The sequence below is a fragment of the Podarcis filfolensis genome, assembly GCF_964270895.1.
Source record: "Podarcis filfolensis genome assembly, chromosome: 9".
NCBI classification, from domain to species: Eukaryota; Metazoa; Chordata; class Lepidosauria; order Squamata; family Lacertidae; genus Podarcis; species Podarcis filfolensis.
This window is the reverse complement of record NC_139610.1, coordinates 25,097,680-25,120,726: the sequence shown is the minus strand read 5'-3', so window position 1 is coordinate 25,120,726 and position 23,047 is coordinate 25,097,680. Positions and strand designations below refer to the sequence as shown.

At 45.2% G+C, this 23,047-nt stretch overlaps 2 protein-coding genes across 2 annotated transcripts in view; one reads left to right on the top strand and one right to left on the bottom strand.

Moving 5' to 3' along the window:
• Nucleotides 1-377: 377 nt before the first annotated feature.
• RASL11B (RAS like family 11 member B) lies at nucleotides 378-6,237 on the top strand. The gene is made up of 4 exons (XM_083630821.1): nucleotides 378-750; nucleotides 1,701-1,757; nucleotides 3,442-3,518; nucleotides 4,452-6,237. The coding sequence occupies exons 1-4, from the start codon at nucleotides 609-611 to the stop codon at nucleotides 4,920-4,922; spliced, it is 747 nt and encodes a 248-aa protein (XP_083486947.1). The 5' UTR covers nucleotides 378-608; the 3' UTR covers nucleotides 4,923-6,237.
• SCFD2 (sec1 family domain containing 2) overlaps nucleotides 6,139-23,047 on the bottom strand; it is a 155,953-nt gene continuing 139,044 nt past the window's right edge. The window contains exons 8-10 of the mRNA XM_083630377.1: nucleotides 13,175-13,294; nucleotides 8,343-9,297; nucleotides 6,139-8,286 (exon numbers count right to left, since the gene is read on the bottom strand). Coding sequence (XP_083486503.1) covers nucleotides 9,205-9,297; nucleotides 13,175-13,294 — 213 coding nt within the window. The 3' untranslated portion in view covers nucleotides 6,139-8,286; nucleotides 8,343-9,204. The remainder of the gene's footprint in view (nucleotides 8,287-8,342; nucleotides 9,298-13,174; nucleotides 13,295-23,047) is intronic.

The following is a 23,047-nucleotide window of genomic DNA, read 5'->3' as shown; positions in this document are numbered from 1 at the left end:
AATAGTTTAAAACAGCACTCTCAGAGAAACCAAAGACTGGAACTGAGGGGGGTGGGTTTTGTGTGGAAGGGTGGGGGGAGGGAGGAAAAATGGGGAAAAAACAAGGATGATATGTTTTTGGATAATATGTCTTGTTTTAATTTTGAATAAAAAAACTTTTTTTTAAAAAAAAAGAGAGAAGAGGGAGCTTGCAATCCGTTGCAGCGTGCACGCCGAGGGGCCGTCAGCCCCCACAATATTTTATCCAAGTTGGCACCCCTGCCGCGTTCCCTCCCGGGAAGCAGAGCAATCGCCAAGGCGCTCAGGATCGCGCAGCGGGAAGGCGGGTTTGCTAGGAGAAGGAGGTGGGGAGAGAGGTGGTGCTTAGCTCCCTATTGGCTGCTCAAAGCGAGGAGGAGGCGGGGCGGAGCTTTGCCCGGGAACCGGGAGGCGGGGCTTGCGGAAGCCCAGAGAAAAGGGGCTCCGGAGCGCGGAGGCGGCGCAGAGCAGACGCGCTTCTTCTCCGTCTGTTCGGGTTCCCGTCGCGCCTCCTCTCTCCCAGTCCGTCCCCATCGCGGCTGGGCGTCGTTCGGCTTGCAGCGACGCTCGCCTCCCCGAGGGCAGCTGCGATGCGCCTGATCCAGAATATGGGGACCATCGCCGAGTACCCCCAGGCAGGGAGCACCCTCAGCGGAGATAGCTGCGGCGGCTCGGGCCGCCCCCGACTCATCAAGATCGCCGTGGTGGGAGCCAGCGGGGTGGGCAAGACCGGTAAGAGAACGGGACGCGCGGGGCTCATCCTGGCGACATGGAAAGGCGGGGGCCGGGGTGGACGTAGGCATACTGCAAGGACGCAATGAATATACCAATATTCAAGGGGGGGGGATCCTTCCCCAGTTGTAGCAAGAGGGCGGGGCTGGCCCTGCAGGGTCCAGAGGGAGCAAACCTACTGCCATTGTGACAATCTGTTTGCCCGGTCCAAAGTATGGTTTGAATATGGGATAGCATCCCTGCCAGCGATCCAAAGCGCTCACCTCTAATTTGGGGAGAAAGAAATGATGGCTAGCTAGGTAGCAGCATCCTTCTCCTCTTAGGTAGGCACCTGCTGCCAGATCAGGCAGATCAGGAATGGATGAAGATCAGTGACCAGACAAAAGCTCTGACACCCCCTGCTGCCCGAGCCTGACATGTGGATGCCTCATTAAAAGGATAACTAATACCCATTCCCACTTCCTTGAAAATGCTTCTGTAGTTGGTCTTAACTTTCATCATAGCAGTGAATCCTTAACCTGTGAGGGGTGAATGATATTAGAAGGTGCCTAAATGCCTGCTCCTTCAGACTGAAAGGTGTATCGTGGATGACTGTTCACAGCTCCACTCTTAAAAGTATTTACTCAGGAGTCAGCTGCAGTGGATTCTGTAGTAGGATGTCTTTCCCAACAGAATATGCTTAGGATTGCAGCCTTTAATTTGCTTGACTGCTACATCCCAAGTTTTGATGGCTGCTGCTACTGCTAGCCAAAGGTAACTCTAGAAAAAGATGCACTCCCCCAATAGCCTATTGAAATGCTGTCCCTGCTCAGATGTCCTGTATGTGGAGTTTTTGGGTATGCAAACAGAAACTGGGGGAGGTTATTGGCCTTAAACACCAAGTGCAGATGACATTGTGTCTTCTGCTTTTGCCCCTTTCTAACCTGCACCTTTTTTATTATCACTTACAGCCCTGGTGGTGAGATTTCTCACAAAACGGTTCATTGGAGACTATGAACGCAATGCAGGTAAGAAATGAGCTTTGCTGTATTCACAGGTGTGCACTGCAGTGTATTTTGACTCCAGCGACAAACTCAATGAAGCCTTTGGTGTCTCACTTCCAGAAAGCTAGACTGTACAATGGGGATTTCACTAGGCAAAGTCACTATGCAACGCTGAAACCCAGGTGTCTGGCCAAGTGTTATCAAGAGGACAAAAGGAATTTATACACTGACCTACTTTACCTAGCACAAGGCGAGAACTGCCCTGTTTTTATTCTCACTGCAGCCACATTGGGATGTCAAGCCCCTCCTCTATAGTTTGACTTCTGAAGTTTTGTCCTCATTCACCAATCTGCTACACACCCACCCACCCACCCACCCACCATTAGAATGAAACAAGTTCCAAGCTAAATAAGGTGGCTTCAGTCCTATAACCTTTTCCCACTCCTATCTTTATGTAATCAAGTTATTTATGCAAATAAGCTTGAATTCAAAGCCAAGTAGTTTGTTATTCATGAAGAACAGCAGACACACAAAATTTCCAAGAAATTTCTGGACCACATGTAACGATGAATGGGGTGGGAATGATCATCTATAATGCAGATAAACCAAACTAAAGTTTTCAGTATATTGGGGGCGTGTTTAGGTGGCTCTCCAGGTGTTGATGAGAGTTTGGGGTCCAAGCAAGATGTGGATGGCCCCATAACAAGGTGCACACCCATCAAAGCAATATTCCACTGTCCTGTTTTTGCTGTAATGAAGATGCAGCTTTATATTGAATTCATTTATTTCTTATCATCCATTTCATTCCCCCTTACACAGGCTGCCTGTGTACTTTAAATCTACTTGCACATATTGTAGATAAGCATTTGTATCCACTTGGAGGGGTATGTATTTGCCTCAGCTTGAGCCAATAGTGTCAAGACCAAAAATAGTTGATCTAGAATCTGTTGTGACAAAGCCTTTAAAGTCTCTTGTATAAAATGAAAACGATCCCCACTTCCCATTAATCAGACACTGTAGCTAAAATAGCAGTGTGTGGAGGGCCGGACACATTGATTTGAGGATTTTTGTTTTTAACACAAGGCTGATTTGAGTGAAAAAGTTCTGCGACCACGCAAAATCCCACATTGTCAAGGAAGGACAGCATGCTCCAGTGTGGAACGTTGAAATCCTGCTAGTTCCAGTGTAACAGATTTTAAGCACATCCTTAACTTTCTTCTTGGACTCAGTGGAACTTAAATGAGCTTAAGTTTGGCTAGGAATGTGCTTCCCATAAAAAGGGGCTAGACAACTAACTTGTTGCAAAGGTTAACTCTGCCAAGAGGTTTTTATGTAGGTTTGCTTCAGCATTTTAGCTTTGTAAGTGAAGCCAGTTATTAAGAATTCTGTTGTGTGGTTTTTTGCCCATATACGCCATGCTTTCCTGTGTTTAGGCTGTAAACACTTACCTGGGAGCACATCCCACTGAACTCAGTGGGGTGTCTTTTTGAATAGACATGGGCAGGATTGTGCAGCCAGTCTTTCTTATGATGAAAGTACCATCTGCCTAATGTAGCAAAAGTGCCACTTTTTTTCAACAAGTCACAGATCCATCTCCACTAATGAGTGTTTTTCCTTTTCATTGTGCAGAGGTTAATGAATGTCAGTTTATAGTGCATGTACAACCCCCTCTCTGAACTTGTCTGATGAAGTGTATTTTTATTGCTAGGTAACTTGTACAGCAGACAGATTGAAATTGATGGAGAGTTGTTTGCAATTCAAGTCCAAGATACACCTGGAGTACAGGTGAGTTATGCTCCTGTGCCTTGTACCACTTTTAAAGGGGAGCTTCAGTTTTGGCACATTTCAAGAAGTTCATTGTTACATATATTGATTCATAAGAATCCTAGTAGGGCTTTACTTCCAAGTAGATGTGCAAGGATTGTAGCTGTTTGAATTGGGAGCCTAGTTGCATTGAAAAACTGTTTTGTTGCTAATAACTAGAGTTGTAAACAGTCAGAACTTGATAAATGGTCTGTATATCGTCCTCTGACAGTAAAAGAAAACAATCCACAATTTCAGCTAAACTTTTGTCTACTTGAAGACACAACTATCATGTTTAGGAAACCTGCCTTTCTTAAAAGAAAGGGGGAAAAACCCAAATGTGTTAAAAACAGTTCCTTGGCAAACTAAGAAACACTTCATTTTTATTATTCTACTAAAGTGCACTGGAAATCTGGAAAGAAATTTCATTGCTATAGCCTAATCAACTTTAGTTTCATAAACACATATGCAAAAGAAACTAAAAGTCACAGCCCTGGCAGCTGCACTCATTAAAATTTGTTAGGAGTTGAGTTTATATTACAGAAAGTTTGAACGTATAGGCATGAGTAAGGGCAAATTTTGCCTTTTTGAACTGGGCTGTTCTCCAACTTTAAATGTTTCCAGCTCATACCTTTGTTCTTTTCTCCCCACTCCCGACTCACTGTCTAGCCAGTTAATTTCCCATTCTACGGCACCACAAAGTCTTTTTCTCGAGGTAGACTACAGCTTGAATATGGCAGACTTTGCAATAATTGAGTGTAGCATTTTTTATTTTTTATTTTGCAACTGGACTAACATGTGGAAATGTGGATTAAAATTTTAGAGACAACATGCAATAATAAACATGTAATGGACATTGTAAGCTTTCCTTTGCAGCCAAATATTTCCCCTACTCAATCTTTTTTCCTCCCCCAGGTCCATGGACACAGCCTTGACTGTAATGAGCAACTGAACAAATGTATTCGCTGGGCAGATGCAGTTGTGATAGTCTTTTCGATCACAGACTATAAGAGTTACGAACTACTCGGTCGCTTCCACCAGCACATACGGCAGCTGCACCCAGGAAACAGAGTACCTGTGGTGGTTGTAGCAAACAAAGCAGATCTCCTCCACATTAAAGAGGTAGAACCACAACACGGACTTCAGTTGGCTGGCATGTTGGGTTGCACTTTCTATGAGGTGTCTGTCAGTGAGAATTACAAGGAAGTCTTCAATGCCTTCCACAACCTCTGTAAAGACGTCTGTAAGCAACAAACCACCAGCAGCACACCAGAGAAGAGGAGAAGCTCTCTCATTCCAAGACCAAAGTCACCCAACATGCAGGATCTAAAGAGAAGGTTTAAGCAAGCCTTATCTGCCAAAGTGAGGACTGTCACATCTGTCTGAAAGATCAAACTAAATGGGATGGGGTTTCCCTCCCCTTTCCCAGTGCATATTTCTTTAGTTCCAGCTTTGGAACGTTAATTGCTGGTACTTCAGCATCCGAAAATCATGTGAGAGAAAGAGTTCAGATGCACATAAAGCATTTTGTAATGAAGGAGTAACTCTGAAGCTTGAATAAGCCCCCAAAGAAGTGGTGGAGCATAGAACGCATTTGATTGACTAAATGGACAATATTTTCATGTTCTGCTGTGGAAGTTAGGTCATGTTGATATTTGTATCATACTTACACAATGAAGGACAGGGAAGAAATATTCTGAATGCAGTCTTACTGATGGGGAACAAATTGTGTGTTACATCCATTAGCTATATTTTGGTATTTGGTGGAAGGCTGTCTTCTTTAGTAGTCTTCAATGGAGCAGTCTGCTTTTTAAAAACCCATGGTTTAGAACAGGGGTCAGCAACCTTTTTCAGCCGTGGGCCAGTCCACCATCCCTCAGACCATGTGGTGGGGTGGACTATATATTTTTTTTGGGGGGGGATGAACGAATTCCTACGCCCCACGAATAACCCTGAGATGCATTTTAAATAAAAGGACACATTCTACTCATGTAAAAACACGCTGATTCCTGGACCGTCCGCGGGCTGGATTTAGAAGGTGATTGGGCCAGATCCGGGCCTTAGGTTGCCTACCCCTGGTTTAGAAGCACAAGTATGTCATTGAATCAGTAAAAGAAATGTCAGTATAAAATGCGGGGGGCATTATTAACTGTATTTCTGATGGTGTGATGAGACATTTTGGTACCACAGCTGCTGTTTAGTATCATTTTTAGATAGCTAAGTTTACTCTCACTGTCTCTAAGACACTATCATCTTGATGATTCTTCAGAGACTGGTCATCTGATGCAATGCTGCAGCTTTCCAGATAAGACCTTTTTCTGTATTCCACTCATCATGAGGATTGTAAAGTTCCCACTTAATTGCTCTGAACAGGAATACAACTTCCTATTGTTTCAATCCAATCCAATTATTTGTCTTAGTCCATGAAACTGTTCCATTTTAGCTGAGACTTATCTCCAGCTAAGGCATGAGGGCTATTCCACTATTGCATAAGTGCTGTTGTAGTAACATTTGAAAACACTGAATTATCAGTCGTGTTATCCAGGATTTGAGGACTATGCGCCCGACACCAATGCACTTTAAAAACAAACAAACACCGTGCTTGTTCCTTAAGCTGTAACTTATTTATATGTTGACAGCAACTCTTTAAATGGGACATCTTCATTTTGTTCCGGTGATTAAACCAAACCTTGTTTTCACATCTGATTGTTGTGTTTAATATTCAGATGCCAAACAAGCTAGAAATGAGTGGCAAGACTTGTGAGAGACAGGGAAGTCACCTAAAGGCATTCAAGGGCTAAGAGGACCTTCAATCATTGGCTTGGCCAGTGACGGTTTGCAGGGATTAGTGTCTCACTGATTTTAGTAACACAACACAAATACAGATGATCAGGGCTTGCCTTTGCAGCAGTCTTCTGCTGTCCCCAACTGCAGACTTCTGTAATACAGACTTGTACTGCAGCAACTAAAGCAGTTACTGTATTATGCAAAAGCACCTGCCTCTTAAACCCTTTTTGACCTGATTATTGGCATCGTTCTGTCATTCCTAAGACGTTGAAGACTGTGTAGTAGAAAATCTACACAGTCCTCCTTTACATCATCCTAAAAAACAAAAAGAAAAAAGGCTATTGTATATCAAGACTTTTTCAGAGTACTGGGAGTATCCCTTGTCAAGACAGGGACTCACTCTCCTTGTTCCGATGGGTCTCTTCCCACTGCCTAAATCTGTATTTCCCACATTTTGAGAGCTATTCATGCCAGTCCACTTGTGACAATGGCACCAGAAATTCTGTACGAGCATCGTGTGGTCTTTTCCATTACACACAATACACAGTGGTCCTGAGAACCAAGCCCCAACTTTTATGTCTTGAGTCTAAACCCATGCTGCAGTTAACCATCATGAACAGAGAGGAGCAGCCATTGAATGAATGAAGGTCTGGCTTCCCAACAGCCTTTGGGGCAGCCACCAATGGGCAGAAAACTGGTCTGGGTTTCCAATCCCATCAAGGAGACAAAGAAAAGATGCATCATTTCTGCCGTATGCCCGTTTTCCTGCTTAATCTCCAAAATACTGACGTCTATTAACGCAGTGTAGCAGAACTGCAATGGTAACCATGGAGACTGCAACCTTTTTTTTCCTCTTCTCCAAGTGCTTCAAAACAAATAGCTATACAGATATGATTTGTCACCTGTCTATCAAATGCAGCCTGCGAGGTGCATCCAATGTCTATTGCCATAAGTAAATGCTACAAAATGTGTCCTTTTCATTTAAGAAAACTTTGTCCATTGTTCCCCTTTTGTCAGCTGGGTTAGAGCCCAATTTACATTACCTTCATGAAGGGCCATGAAATGAAATGGCTTTAAAAATGGGATGATCAGCATCTACTAGACTGGGGAAGGCCTAAACTGGTGGTCCACATAAATATTTGCTGGCTTACACTGGAAAAAGGCAGTGCCTCGCTGTATTCTAACATTGTAAACTGCAGCAAAGACTCACTAGCTGGCTCGAGGAAAATCTCATATGCAATTCAGAAAAGAAAATTTTGTTTCTCTGCTTGATTTGTCAGGCATTCTTTCCTAATCTTAAACTATTCTACCATTGTTTTTTCATAAAACTAGCTGTAAGAGAAAAATTAGCTGTAGCCTTATAATGTTAAACCTGCTACAAATTTTTATCTGGTTCTTTTATAACAGAAGACACTAAGTAACCATTTCATCCAATAAACCCTGGTCTGGACTAACAAGCTCTCTGCATGTGGCTTCTTCTATAAATGTTCTACATTCAGTAGCCAAAAGTGGAAAAGACTGACTTCAGCATGCAGTGGTGGCAGGTTTCATGTTTGAATGAATTTGGTGGCAATCTCTAAGGAAGAATAGTTAGCATATTGTGACCACCCTCAACATCTGGGATGGAGTAGGCTAGAAGTCCAATAATGCATGCAATTGTGGGAGATACTCCATATAGAAAACTAGCCGTGCCTGGGAGATGTCTATGTGGAACCCTTCTCTCTCACATACTAGTTTGTTAAAGGAAGGGAGGGCTTCTCATTGGAGGAAGCAACTGAGTTGAAGTGGGAAGGACCAGAAGCTTTTATCGTATGTGTCTACTGAATGTATAAACTGACCCTGTGTCTAGATGACAACCCAGGCCCGTATAGAGTTTTTTGCTCTTAGCATGACAGTGTAAGTCCGGCAGGAGTGAGTCAATGAGCTGGCTTAGCCCTCAGAGGTCTGGGGCAAGTGTGCCCGGCTGCTCCACCCTCCACACGGGCCTATGGCAACCCCATGGTGCTGTGCACTTTCAACAGTTCTGAAACAATCCTACCTCATTTGGGTGTTCAGCTTTCCAACACCCTAAATGTCCAATCACACTGGGCTGATTCTGTAGTATATTAATGTATACTTAGCTATCAAAGGCTTGATATTTACCTTCTGTGTAGCACCACTGAGATGGACACCACTGAAGAGAGTGACTCCACAATGGACCAATAGAAGATTTTTACATTTTTTTTGGAAAGCACTGATAGGCAATCCCAGTCCTCCCTCTTTCCTCAGTGATGTCCATTGGTTGCCATTATGAAAGCTGCCCAACATTAGAGCTCACTATATTAGAGATTGTGAGGAAGACATTAAGGCACACTTTGTTGTCACTGACATATTCTGCTCAAACAGATCCAACATTTTCTCCAGGGGTATCTTATATCACAAGCCAGCCAACTGCATAAGCAAGATGGAAGGAAAAGCTCAGTATAAAAGAAAATGAAGGAAAAGTTCAGCATAGAAATGGAAGCTCTGATAGTCATCTTCAGTGGTTCTGCAATGCTCCGATGAGACTGATATGGACAGTGAGGAACCTTTACTCTGTAGCTGCCAGCAAGAAAGAAAGAATTTCAGTTAAACAGCATCACTGCAGAGAGAAGAACTGAAAGTTGGCTTGACGTCACAGGACTAATGAACAGATTTTCAAGTGCTATCTTAGCATAGGTACTTTTCTCTTGCTGGCAGCTATAAAAGCAATTCCCCCAATGTTCAGATCAAGATCAGGAGTAATTTCAGAACCTCTCATTTTCTGCAGGAATGTCTCATGGGATAAAAGGCCAAGGGTTTTGATATTTTTCCGGCGAGTTGGGCTTGGTGCTCATCTTCTCTGATAAAGACTCTTGGCTTGTCAAATGCCAATGTCTGGCTGGAGACGGTCCGTGGCAAACAGCAGCTCCAGAAGGCTAAGTGGTGTCAGGAGAGCTGTGGAGAGTACAATTACCTGAAAAGAAAGAGAGATGCATAAAGAATAACAGAGACTAATCCCTGCCACCACTACCAGACACAGAGAAGTGTCAGGCACAGTTTATGACAAGGAGTTGTGTTTCTGCAGGCAAATAAATACAGCTTCACTAAAGCTCAATGTCTTATTATAGATAGTACTATTATTGGAAACATCATAATCAGAAAACTTGTACCCCATTGCATAATTTTCTTTTCTTTTCCCCCAACTTATGGGCTATAGCAATGTTCCTTATTTTAATTAATTGTCAATCTGAATATACCTGCAATAGGTTTACTGCAACTGTGTTAATATTTTTGTCAACAAATGATTCAATTTAAAGCTGTTGCTTCTTTTTGGCTTATGATGAATTTTAAAAATCAAATGTGTTTTTTTCCTAGCATGTGTTCAGCAGATTACAAAATTTGCCTTCTTGCATTTGTAAGAGATAATAATTAACCTGTGTCATGCATTGTGCAGTGGCGGATGCTGGGTCTCAAATTTCAGTGGTATCCTGTATGGCGCCCACATTCAGAGCCCTTCCATCGACTAAACATTTTCAATTGATTAATTATTTCTTTTAAGCTGATTAATCAACCAATTAAATTTATTTACATCTGCCAAGTACCAAAACCTCAACAGAGATGCCTTTTGAAATTCTTACCCATTAATAATAAAGACAATCTTTACTATTTCCTTCTTTCACAGTAAAAATGAAATAATGCAGTAACTAAAACAGGTGTAAAAATGATAGGAGTAATGGAAATATATCCTTTTTGCATTCTCTGGGTTGTAATCAATTCCAGTTATTACTAATGCCAGTTATTAATCACTGTTTGTTTCTGCAAGGTGGCCTTCTGCTTCTCTGAGACATTCACAGGTATTTTTAAGTACAATCCTTAACAAAAAGGAATGCCACGAATAACCTATTTTCTCTTTGTGTTTCTCAATGAAAGGCACGGCTTCTCTTATCATCATAACCATCTCTGTATTTGAGGTTGCCCTGTGAACTGAACCACACGTTCTTTAACTTTGCATTTAGTCATCATTTGCTTATACTCCAACCAAACATTGGAAGTGATCGGTATCTGTTGACAGGCTCTTTGCTTGTTGCTGAAAACACTTTAGATTTAACAACCCTAATCCAATTCCTGTTTAAAAGGGACACCAGCATAAACTGTGAACTGCAAGGTGTTGTTTGAATAGAATGGTATGCCAATAGCAATGTTTTCATCTGGGCCTGAGATTTAAAAGCGAGTGACACGAGGCTTCACATAAACAGCTTTGAATAGTGCCAGGATCATTGAAAACATAATCCTGAACAGGTGGTCAGCATTCAGAGACCCAGAGGAGTCCAGGTAAATCCAGATGATTTGGAAACTTTATGTGAGAAAGACTCAGATAACTTTTTTTTCGGGGTGGGGAGAGGCATAGGATTCCTCTTCCCTTCCACTCCAAAGCCTTTTAATCTCTAATGTAACAGCTTTATACATAGGGGTATAAAACAATGAGTATGTTCTGAATTCTTTGTCTCAAGGGGTGACCCATCGTTGGTGGGGTCAAGTCAAAGCAAAGCAACACCAGATTCCATGTCACTCCTTGTCAAACCTCAATCCCTCTCAGATAGTAAGCCAAAAAGCCTGGCTACATAGTTTAAACTCTTCTCACTCATTAAACCTCTGCTTATCTTTCAAGCCGTAGTAATACATTTGGAGTCGGGATTAACTTGTCCATCAGTGTACTGCAAATTCAAGGTCTGCCCAGGGCAGCGAAGAATTTGATTCCCTGGGTTAAGGGGATAATTGAGAAGCAAAACACAAGCAGGAGAGTTATCAGATGAAAATGTGTTGCCGGAGAAAGCATTTAAGGCTTGGGAACTATTGAATGAGCTCTTAACTCAAGAATGCCATTAACACGCAAAAGGCATCTTCTCCAGCCCTGCATTGCTTCAACGCCCACCCTGCTTCCACCTCCAACATTTTTACTAATCAAACATGCGGCCACCATGATTTATGACAGGAGTGTTTGCATGCTGTTTGCAGAGCAAAAAGATGCTATTTATGTACCATGGGGGTAGAGAAGGATGTCTGCCTGGATTTCTGGTGGAGCCCTGAAGAAAACTGTCATGACAGCTCCTTGTAAGACTGGCCCACCCCAATGATACCCACTCAGAGAGGAAAGGAGTGGGGAATCTTTCTGTGAGTGTACAGTCACAGCCAATGACTCATGGGGAAGCCATGTGTATGCTGTGAAGGCTTACAAAATTATAGCTGCAGCTTGGCAGACGTTTAAGCTGACCCTTACTGTGTACACACAATAATTTGCTGGACGACCGGCATACAAAAGCGGGCCAGTGTTGGCAGAGCCTGAAAAACTGCCTAGGTTCCCGAAGCAGCCTCCCATCCATGTCCCTAGTTATTGGGTAGGCCTTAGATAATTCACAAGGGTTTGGGGAATCCTGACAGGAAGCTGTTTGGTAAACTGCCCTCTCTCTGTAGTGTAGAATTCTGGAGTCCCTCTCTAGCCTCAGGCCTCCATGTTCCTCATCCCAGCTTGAGGTGGTACTGTACCTGCTACTGCCATTCACTTATGTCTTTCTTACGTCCCGCCTCGCTAAACTCAATCGCCAGTGTGGTAGGGCTACACCTCACAACAGGCTGTGTTATGGACTACAACTGACATCATTCTTGATCAGAGAATCATAGAGTTGGAAGGAACCATGAGAGTAATGTAGTCCCACCCCCTGCAATGAAGGAATATTTTGACCATGCGGCTCAAAGAGAGCCAGTGTGGTGTAGTGGTTAAGAGTGGTAGACTCGTAATCTGGGGAACCGGGTTTGCGTCTCCGCTCCTCCACATGCAGCCGCTGGGTGACCTTGGGCCAGTCACACTTCTCTGAAGTCTCTCAGCCCCACTCACCTCACAGAGTGTTTGTTGTGGGGGAGGAAGGGAAAGGAGATTGTTAGCCGCTTTGAGACTCCTTAGGGTAGTGATAAAGTGGGATATCAAATCCAAACTCTTCTCTTCTTCTTCTTCTTCTTCTTCAAACCCACAATCCTGGGACGAAGAGTCTCATGCTCTACCAATTGAGCTATCTCAGATGGGTGGGGCTGATGGGAGCTTGAGTTCAAAAACATCAGAAAGCTACCAAGCAGCCTATCCCGGGTACTGAATGCACCACCCCATGTACTCAGTTATTTTGAGTGTTATTTGTTCCTATCTGGAGCATAAACTAGGTAGCAGACAACTTTGAACTCAATAGCTACACACCCATATATGCCCTCCTCCCTCCAATCTACAAGGCCGGTTCCACATGTGCAGCAGAATGAGGTGAGAAAGAAGTGGTAGAATAATAGAGCGAACCACCTCAGGCGGATGAGCAACAGTCTGGAAAACTCCTCTACATAAAAACTCCCTGAATGGAGAAAACTAGTACAGTGAGGAGAAAGCTAACTGAGAACCTTTCTTCCTGATGTGCTAACTTTCAACGTGAAGGGGTTTTGTTTTATTTTTTTAACATGATGGAGCATTAAGAAACGCCACCTCCCACTTGAAGTTTGAAGTGGCACAGTTTGCTCCATCACCTCAGGATTCCACCACCTCATTCTTCTGCATGCGGAGACCCAGCCACACCTTAGAGCTTTTCAGGTTTGCTTTATCCTGTGGCACATTTTGGGCAGGGGAAAGGCTTTTGTGGATTATAGGGGCCATTTGTGTGAATCCTTCCCATTTTTTCTGCAGAGCGTGCCACTTCATTCAAGCCGAGAATCGAGTCTTTGTGACCCCAGAAAACTCTTAGCATCAGATTGAGGCTGAACCCAATAGTTCTACATCCATATGCAGAGATATTCTTGTTGCTCCGAAAAGAGTTCTGTACCTGTACTCCGGGCTTGTGCGCCATTACAAGGTCCTTTACCATTTTGACTTCAGACACTGTCACTCCACCAACCACGAAGATGATCACCAGAGGATGATCACTAGGGTGAGGGCGGCTCACCTATTAAAGGAACAGAATTAAGACGCTTATGCAACTTGAGCTATTTATTTATTTAATTCCCCCCTCCAAAGTAAGGAATATGCTGCCTTTCAGAGCAAAATCCTCCGATGGCAGCTGACATCGGAACCACAATATAAAACTAAAACATTACACATTAAAACAGCAGCAGTTAAAAGAATTTGGAGTGCCACATATTGAGATGCAACTTGGATAATGATAATAATCAAGTTTTCAGGGTCTGTTTCAAAGTCAGGACACTAGAGGCCAGCATATCTCCTGGGGGAGGGGGGAATTCCACAAGCAAGGGGCCACTCTGAAGAAGGCCCTCTCTTTTCTGCCTGGCAAGCGAACAGATCATGAACAGAGACCTCCTTTCCCTCCTAATTTACTCTGCCTTCCATTTTCTATGCCCATTTACCTATGCATCGTTGCTATGGTTGCAGCTTCACCCCTAAGATGGCTGCCCACCTTGTCAGATTAGAGAGAAGAGGAAACTGGATTCTCATTGCTTGATGACAGTAGCAAAGCATGCACGTAACAGCCTCCTTAAACCACTTCTAGGCTGATGGTGTGGAAACCTTTTGTAAAAATGCAACTTTAAAAGTATAATTTGCTTGATGTTCTCTTGCCATCTCCCAATGAAAAGATGCCAGTAATAGGTTTATTTAAAATAAGTCCCTTTCTAGCTTAACTATTAACACTGACAAGCTAAGAAGCAGCAGATCTGAAAGGCATGGCGACATCCAGATATTCTGCTGCCTGTTCTGTAACAGATTTATGAGTCAACTCAAAGAAGCCCTTGAAAGAGAGAACTGTCCTTTGTAAAGGAAGACATAAGGGCACCCTAGGTGGACAGACCAGAATGGAGAGAGGGGTGCTGTGCTATGCTAGCAACTAACTGCCTCGTCTTGCAATACCATTTGTTATATGCATTTGCTCTATTGATTGAAAGTGCTAAAAGTTCCATGACAGGATGGAACCTGTACTGTCTATTATGGAGGGCTTCCAAACTGCAAGCTTGAGTGTCATTGTTGTTTTTTTGCAAGGCTGGTGAAAGACATTTCACTGACAAAAAGAAGTGGCAGTGTGCTCAGGATCCCATGCAAAGTGGCTCAGGATTCCTTGCAAAGTCGTTCAATGGGGAGCAAAACACGAAACAAAAAGGCAATGGCCCGACACCAGGCCCGTATTAGGCCAGCACCTGAAGAAGAGGACATAATTGTAGAAGATCTAGAATGAGCTTCCAGCGTGACGGGTCAAGGGAAGGTGCTCCACTTTGGAAGAGCTAAAAGGGAGTAAGGGAAGAATGAGGCCGATGAAATCAAGGTAATCCTCCAGCCTCTCCTGAGCTGCAGAGGCTCAGGGCAGAGAGGCAGAGGGAACTAAGTTCCCACAGGAGGAGTGTTCGCCTCCAGGCCAGGAGAGGCGAGTCACCAGAGGATCGTGGCCGCCCTATGCCTCGGGGCAGATAAAAGCCGGCCAACCCCAGTCCCAAGTTGCGGGAGCAACATTGTTGGATGCTGGTTCCTGCCTGAACCCTGTCCTGCTTTCCTGCCTGAGCTCCTGACCCGCCCTGGTTCCCTGCTTGCAAGCCTGTTGCTGACTTCACCCGACTCTCTGCCCTGAGCCCAGCTTCAGCTACTATGGACTGCCTCCACGTTGCACCTTTGACCACGGACCGGACTTGGACCTTGCCTCTCGGGCAACCCACGGGACCAGCACAACGGGGAAGGAGGGAGAAAGGATTGAAGAGAGGTGAAAATGGTGGGGACAGAAGGCTGACTGCTGACTCACCCTTACCATGCGAGGAAGAAACCAGAAACAATGAAAAAAAATTAGCCTTTTGGGGATGATGTTGTGGCGATCACACAGGGTCCCCGGACGTTTGACGGTCTATTGATCCCTGTGCCACCACTGTGCTCGCTTCCCCATTACTCTCAGGTAAAACACTGAGTCCAGACAGTTGTTAAAAGTGAACCAAATAAACAAGTTTATTTTGTAAACATGAACAAGTTTATGGTTTCCCAGATAATATTCCTGTCAGTATCTTAACTTTAGTTTCTTTACCGGCCTATACCTTCCTAATACCTTCTGTCTCAACTGTTTGACTGACTCCCCTTAACAAATTCTCTCACTCTCTCACATCAGACTAGCCCAACCCGCAGACTTATCCTCTCTCTCCCTTCTCTAACTCTAGACTGACTTCTCAACCACTCTAACTCTAACTCCTCCCCTCGGGTTCCCATTGGTTAGTCATTTTACAATTAGTTAACCCTTTCCTTATGAACCCAGTATGATGTCACACACCTAGGAGGGCAAACGTCACTTACACGCATCCCGGGGGCGTGGCAATGCACCCGTGAGGGCGTGGCACGTTGCCCGCAGGGGTGTGGCGCATGTTCTGGGGGTGTGGGCGTGCTGCCTGTGGGGGCATGGCTTGTGGCGCGTGTCCGGGGGGGGGCCCGCCACAATGGCATCCTACCGGAATAGTGGTGCCGGGGGCGGTCCACTCCCTCCGCACTCCCGTTCCTTTGCCAGTGTCTCCCCCCTCCCCCTAGCATTTCCACCACCAATACACCAACAGGACCCAGCACACACACCCTCTGCCGTCCTGAGAAAACCCCTTAATCCCGAATTTATTTTATTCTTTGGTAGGTTTACCAAAAGTAAAACACACACCAACAAATACATTTTGGAAAGGGGAAAGATCAGACGCAGCACGCAAAGCATTTCTTTCTTTTTAAATAAAAAAACAAAACAACAGGACTCCTTAAATTACGCTCCCCCTTTCTTCCTGCCCTGTGTCTGCACCTCAGGGCTGGTGTGTCACACGAGACTGAGCTTCTCCAGCAGTCACTACCAGCTGCCCAAGGGAGGAGGCCAGCAGCAGTGGCCACAACAGGCCACGGGATGCTCCTTTGCACCCACTGCTGCCTCTGCCATCGCTCAAGACAAACGCAGGCTTGTCTAACTCCCCAAGTTTGGTGGCGGTGGCACTGATGGGGGAAATGGGGACATTCCAGGATCAAATCAAAAGCTGGGATGGCTTTTGTCATCCAGGCCTGTCCCTGGAAAATAGGGACACTTGGAGGGTGTGCAGAAGGTGCTGCTCGTCGTTGCCATTTGGACAGCTTGCGTAGGTACCTCAGCCCTGATCTTCCAAAGGCAAAATAAGATGGTTTTATTTGGGCAGGCCTGTGGCAAAGCAAAAGACAGGGCTGCATTCATGCAAGGAGCTCTGTGTGCACAACAGAACTTCCCCCCAGTTTCCTCCCCCCCTTGCACTCCTCCAGGCTGCTGTGGAAGCACAGCTATGATTTTATTAATGTACAGCATATTTTAAAGGTTTCCATACTTTTCGTTTTGAATACTACGATACACCTTCCCTTGCCAATTAAATTAAACCACCGCTTATTTTGATCTTTTCTGGCTACAGCTAACCATTTGTCCTCTATTACACACAGTCAGCTACATTCAAGTTCCCTTGCCACCAGTTCGTGAGCATGCTGTGTCACACTCCTCAGCGTGACTCAGCTCTTTTGGTCTCTTAACAAGGCTGTTTACACAGTATGAAGACCGAAATCCCTGTCAAGCGGTCTTCCCAGGTGCACAGCTCTTGAAGACGTACATAATTTAAAATTAGCATCGCCAATTGGCAATCAGATAATGGGCCACCTACAGAGATGGGGAGAAGGACAGACAATGTGTGGGTAATGTTTTCTCTCTGCAATCTTCTTTTGCTGTGAGTTTTCAAGGGGCGGGGAGATTATAGTATGTTAGGACACACACTGGGTTGCCATTTTGGGCAACTTCCAACGTATATAAAAACATAATAAAACATTAAACATTAAAAAAACCAACACCTTATCCTACACAAGATTGCCTTCAGATGGCTCAGGGGTCGGATAGCTCCAAAATTTCTCCAATGAAAACAGGGACATCCTAAGGAAAAGTGGGACATTCTGGGGTCAAATCAGAAACTGGGATGGCTTCTTTAAATCAGGGGTGTCCCTGAAAAATAGGGACACTTGGAAGGTCTGGTACTACCTTGTAAGGCTGCAAGCCTATGCAGAATTATGTACAGTATGCCAAAACCTGGTGATTTCCAGTGCAGGCTGGTCCATTTGGCAAATGGGGCATTGCTCCATCAACCTCAGTCTGTCCACACCTGCATGCTTCTTTCAAGCACCCCAAGGGGCTGTCCTGGCTGCCATGTTCCTCAGACACAGCGTGGCCCTCGTAGAACTTAGCAGAGAGAAGGATGGGGACAAAATGAGAATCACTTGGCTTTGCCTATCGTTGGCTCTGGTTCCATCTACTGTTGTTGGCTTTCCTGCCTTCTGCTCTAGTGACCCCATTCATTGATAATTTCAAAGGGCTTGGTTGGGCATGCCTATCTAAATGTGTAATAGGGTCAGGCTGCAAGTTGTTCCAAGATGTGGGTTAAAACACAAGGTGAGCGTATCCCTCACGTTTGCTAAATGAAGACCAACAACGTTCAGACTCGACATACTGTCTGGTATACTCTGTTCACAGCCGCTATGAATGCACTGGTTTCCCGGCAAAAGAAGAAAGCGATGGATGTCAGCTGCCTCCTTCCTGTCCATCATCCTACTTCCACAGCAAGATGATATGCAGCATGACAGCATTTACTGGATAGCTACGTTTCTGCAGAAACCAAACTATTTGCATACCATAAATAAAAGCACACAGTTTGTGAAAGATCTCAACAGCCACACTGAAAAGTAGGTCAAACAAGACTCCAAAATTGCTGAGCAGTACAGCAATATGAGCCGCTGTGCTGTTCAGCGACTTGTATGAGCTTAGCTGACATAAGTTAAAGAATAAATATTTATGAAGATTACAGACAGAACTATTGGCTACTCAGAATTAATGTTAGATTACAACCCACAGCGACTGGAGGTCCCTGGGCTAAATCTGATATTGAGTGATACCATCTGCTACCACTGCCCTTGCCAAGATAAGAGAACACATTGGAGTGGCTTTCCTGAAAACAAATTTCTGACAAGGGTCTTATATTTATTCTTTGCCCCCCCCCAACAAAAGCTCAACAACTTTTGTGTACGGATTTTCACTTTTTGAAATATGGCAACCCTAGCTTAATGCCTATATATTTTCCTAACATAATTCTTCAGCAGCCTAGAAAAATTACTGCAAGTGCTAATAAGATTTTGCATCCTTTGGTCGGCAGAAGAAGAATGGAAGAAATTCAAGGACTACTTACAAAAACACTGCAATATTAATGAATGTTGAGTGATGTTGGATAGAAATTAAGTGGTTTCTAGCTGTAATGGTACAAAAGAATATGAAAAAATGGTTCTTTTTTCTTTGTATATAAGTAAAAGTATAATAAAATAATTTAAGAAGATGGATAGAAAATAAGGGGTTTTTTAACTGTAATGCTATGAGATAAGGATTTGCTGGATAAACAATTTGAACTGGAATACAAGAAGGAGAGGCATGAGGAGGTCAGGGAAATATGTTATTGAAAAATAAGTTATGAATTTTATGTGTTTTTATTATTTTTTCTTTTTAATTTTTTCTTTGTTTGTATAAAATGGAAAATTCTAATAAATATCTTATAAAAAATTTTTTTGCATCCTTTGTATTTTGACAACTTTTCTTTAGAAAAGCTCCACATACTTCTACTTCTACCAAATGTGTATGAAATCATCTCTATAATTTTATTTTTAAAATCTGGCTATACTAGTGCCATAACATATTTTTTTAAAAATACCTTAACCAGTGTTGTAACGACTTCTGAACATTTCCTTCAAATTAGGAATGACTTGAGAGAAGTAGATTTGTAGTCTCAGATGAAAAATGTCTATCTATACATACATATCACCATTTTTCATCTGTGACTACAAATTGCATAGCTTTCCTCTATTTTAAGTCATTATTCTCTGATTGTATCAAAATATGAAATGCTTTACAGTCCAACCTGATGCATGTTTATTCAGAAATATGTCCTATTTAGTTTACAGTGGTACCTGGGTTAAGTACGGTACTTAATTCGTTCTGGAGGTCCGTTCTTAACCTGAAACTGTTCTTAACCTGAAGCACCACTGTCAGGGAACTGTCATCTGAGACGAAGGAGGTGAAAGGGCTCATGGAGGGTGAGAGAGACCACTCAGCGGAGGAGGGGACCAGCAGGGGGAGAAGTGGAGTTACAAGGGAAAGTGAGTCGGAGGGAGAGCTCAGAGATACTTCAAGCGGGAACAGTGGAGAGGTTTCAGGACCTCCCGTAGGCACACCCACTCCTCGGCGGAAACTGTCACGCCGAGAGTCCAGAAGACGCGTTTCCGTCAAGGAGCTTTTATGCTGGAAGAAGTTCCGTAAACGCCCACTGTCCGATTCAACGAGCGATTGATGGAGCCATGCTTAAGGAGCTCCATCACAGACAGAGGTTTGGGAACTTAGCCAAGCTCTGAGGGATCAGGATTTTACGCACAAGCAGCTCACCATCCCATCACAGCAATCGGACAGTCCCTGAAAGCAGCTTGTGCAGAGAGGCATCATGAGCAACCCAGCTGGAGCCGGAGGAGCAGCAGGAGCTGGAGAAGGTCCAACTCTGGAAGAAAGGTGCAGAGTTTTGGAACTCCAGCTAGCAATGCAAACGGCGAGGCTAGAAGAAAGGAGGGCGCAGGATGCAGAAAAGGCAAAAGGCGCTACACTAGCAAGAAAGATGCCAGGAATGGTGCAGAAGTTTGGGGGGGACCCCAGGAACTACCAAGCCTTTAGGACAGAGATGCAGTATGCTCTTGAACTGCAGTTTAACGACTTTCCCGATGAGGCATCGCGAGTGGCGTTTGTGATTGGCCATCTCGAAGGGGGGGCGAGAGACTGGGTCCGGCCCCTGATGGCAGGGAATAGTGACATGCTGAAGGACGCGAGGAAGTTTTTTCGCGCCATGGATTTGATGTTTTCCAGCGAGATTGAACAGGGACTGGTGCGCAGACAATTGATGGCTTGCAAACAGGGGAGCCGATCGGTTCGTGAGTACTGGACTGAGTTTACAATGTTGATACATAAATTGGGGTGGGACCTATCGGCGGAACCCATTCAAATGCTCTTTGAAGAGGGGCTTTCTTCGGCGGTGAAAGACGAACTTTCCCGGGCGCCCAGGGCGGAGTCTATGGACCAGCTGACCAAATCAGCGTTGACCATTGGAGCGCGCCAGGAGGCAAGAGCCTTGGAGAAGCGGGAGGGGAAAGGAGAGCGTTGGAGGGATTTCCGCATTCCAGAGATTCCAGAACCCAGTTTCCCGCCCGGAGAGCCGATGGAAGTTGGAACAGCGCGCGCGCGCGCAGTTTCAAATCCCAGTGAAGGGAGGAAGAAGGAGGGAAAGAGCGCCAAGAAATGTTACCTCTGCCAGCAGCCAGGTCACTTTGCCAGAGTCTGCCCACAAAGAAAGGAATGGCAAGGGATGGCGGGAGCTGTTGGGGGGAAGGAGGAGGAAGTCCAGGAGCCAGTAAAAGCCAGCGCCTGTCTGCCGCTGTCAGGGCACTGCAGACAGGCCAAGGAGCAGTAAAAGTGCCCACTCCGGAACCTCCAAGACCAGCTCTAGTAATAGAGGTGCTGCTAGAGCTGGCAAACGGATACCCACTAAAGACCAAGGCGCTGTTGGACTCAGGCAGCTCCTGTAATTTTATGAGCAAGGAGTTTGCAGCTGAACACCAGATACAGACACTCCCTTTAAGCAACCCCCTGCAGGTCACCACGATCGATGGGAGGGAGCTGTTGGGGGAAGAAGTTAGCCTACAGACCGTCCCAATGGTTATGAGGGTGGCAAGGCACACTGAAAGGATAGCATTCAATGTAGCCACCCTGGGAGGGGCGCCAGTCATTTTGGGAATGAGCTGGCTAGCGTTGCATGACCCGCTAGTGGGCTGGCATCAGAGAGTGGTCTCCTTTGGGTCAGCACATTGCCTGGAACACTGCAAAGAGGGAAAGGTGCCAGAAGGGGCAAAAGCCTCCCTAGCAGGGATGGAAGTGGCGGACAAAGGGAAGGTGCCCAAACAATACGCTGACCTGAGCAAGGTCTTCAGCGAAAGGGAAGCAGATAAACTACCACCGCATAGAGACTTTGACTGCCAAATTAACCTGGTCCCTGGGGCCCAGCTCCCCGTGGGCAAGCTGTACGCCATGTCAGACAGGGAAATGCAGGAGTTGAGGGAGTTTATTGACAAAAACCTGAAGAGGGGTTTCATCAGAGAGTCCAGAGCGGTGGGGGGCAGCCCAGTGTTTTTTGTGGACAAAAAAAACACGGATAAACCGAGATTGATCGTGGACTACCGGCGGCTAAATGCCGTGTCAGAACCAGTGACTTTCCCCATGCCCAGAATTGATGACATTTTGACCAGGGTGAGGAAGGGAAAGATATTCACGAAACTGGACCTGAGAGGAGCGTACAACCTGATACGAATAAAGAAGGGGGATGAATGGAAGACAACGATGTTCACCCCCCTAGGGGCTTTCGAATATCTCGTTATGCCCTTTGGATTACAAGCAGGCTCCGCCTGTTTTCAATCGCTCATGAACCATGTACTGGGACCTTTGCTCTACAAGAATTGCGTGGCCTTCCTCGATGACGTGCTGATATATTCAGAGAATGAGGAGCAGCATGTAAAGGATGTCAGGGAAGTGCTGAGCCAGCTGCAAGCAAACCAGTTGTGGGTGAAATTGGAGAAGTGTCAGTTCCACGCCAAGGAGGTGGAATTCCTGGGGTACCGCCTATCAGACAAGGGATTAGCCATGGATCCAAGCAAGGTACAGGCGGTGCTGGAATGGAAGACACCAAAAACGAAAAAAGATGTGCAAAGGTTCTTGGGGTTTGGGAACTTTTACCGTAAATTCATCAAGAACTTTGCCCACTTAACGGCTCCCATCACGGACTGTCTGAGCAGCAAGAAGAAATTCGTTTGGACGGCGGAGGCGGAGCACGCTTTTGAGGAATTGAAAAAGGCATTCGCTTCGGAAGAACAGCTCCTGCATGTGGATTTACAAAAACCCATGAGAGTGGAAACTGATGCCTCAGACCGCGCGGTGGGGGCGGTGCTGCTTCAGCCAGGGAGCAATAAGTCGGAATGGAGACCGTGTGCCTTCTTTTCGCGTAAGCTGAACAAATCCGAGAGGAACTACACGGTATATGACCGAGAACTACTCGCCATTCACGAAGCGTTCCGGAGATGGAGACACTTACTAATTGGTGCACAGCATAAGGTACAAGTATGTACGGACCACAAGAATTTGGAGTATTGGAGAACGGCACGAGTGCTCAACCAACGACAAGTGAGATGGGCCCAGGAGTTCTCCAAATTCCATTTTGAAATCTGCTATGTGCCAGGTCCAGAAAACATCAGAGCGGACGCTCTCTCTCGCAAACCTGAATATTTGGAGGGGGAGGGAGCGCCAGAAGAGAGACATATTATCCCAGAGGACCACTGGGTGTGTGGTGCGGCCTGGGTGGGGCAAAGAGAACTGGTAGAGGGAACGGTAAATGATGAGTACGCCCAGGATAAGCTCAGAGGTTTAAGGGGAGAGGGAGAAGACCCCGGAGGTTTTGAAGAAAGAAACGGGGCATTGTATTACAAAGGGGCGCTATATATACCTGAAGGGGAATTGAGGGGGAGAGTACTCAAACAGCTGCACGACAATCCCACAGCGGGGCATTTTGGGCAACACAAGACCATGTGGTTGGTGACCAGGGAGTTTTGGTGGCCCAAGGTG

Excerpts from the sequence above, each read along its gene's own strand:
- RASL11B (XM_083630821.1), top strand. The coding sequence starts at position 609 with ATGCGCCTGATCCAGAATATGGGGACCATCGCCGAGTACCCCCAGGCA. Across the intron at positions 751-1,700 it reads CAGCGGGGTGGGCAAGACCG|CCCTGGTGGTGAGATTTCTC; the intron begins GTAAGAGAACGG and ends TATCACTTACAG. Across the intron at positions 3,519-4,451 it reads AAGATACACCTGGAGTACAG|GTCCATGGACACAGCCTTGA; the intron begins GTGAGTTATGCT and ends TTCCTCCCCCAG.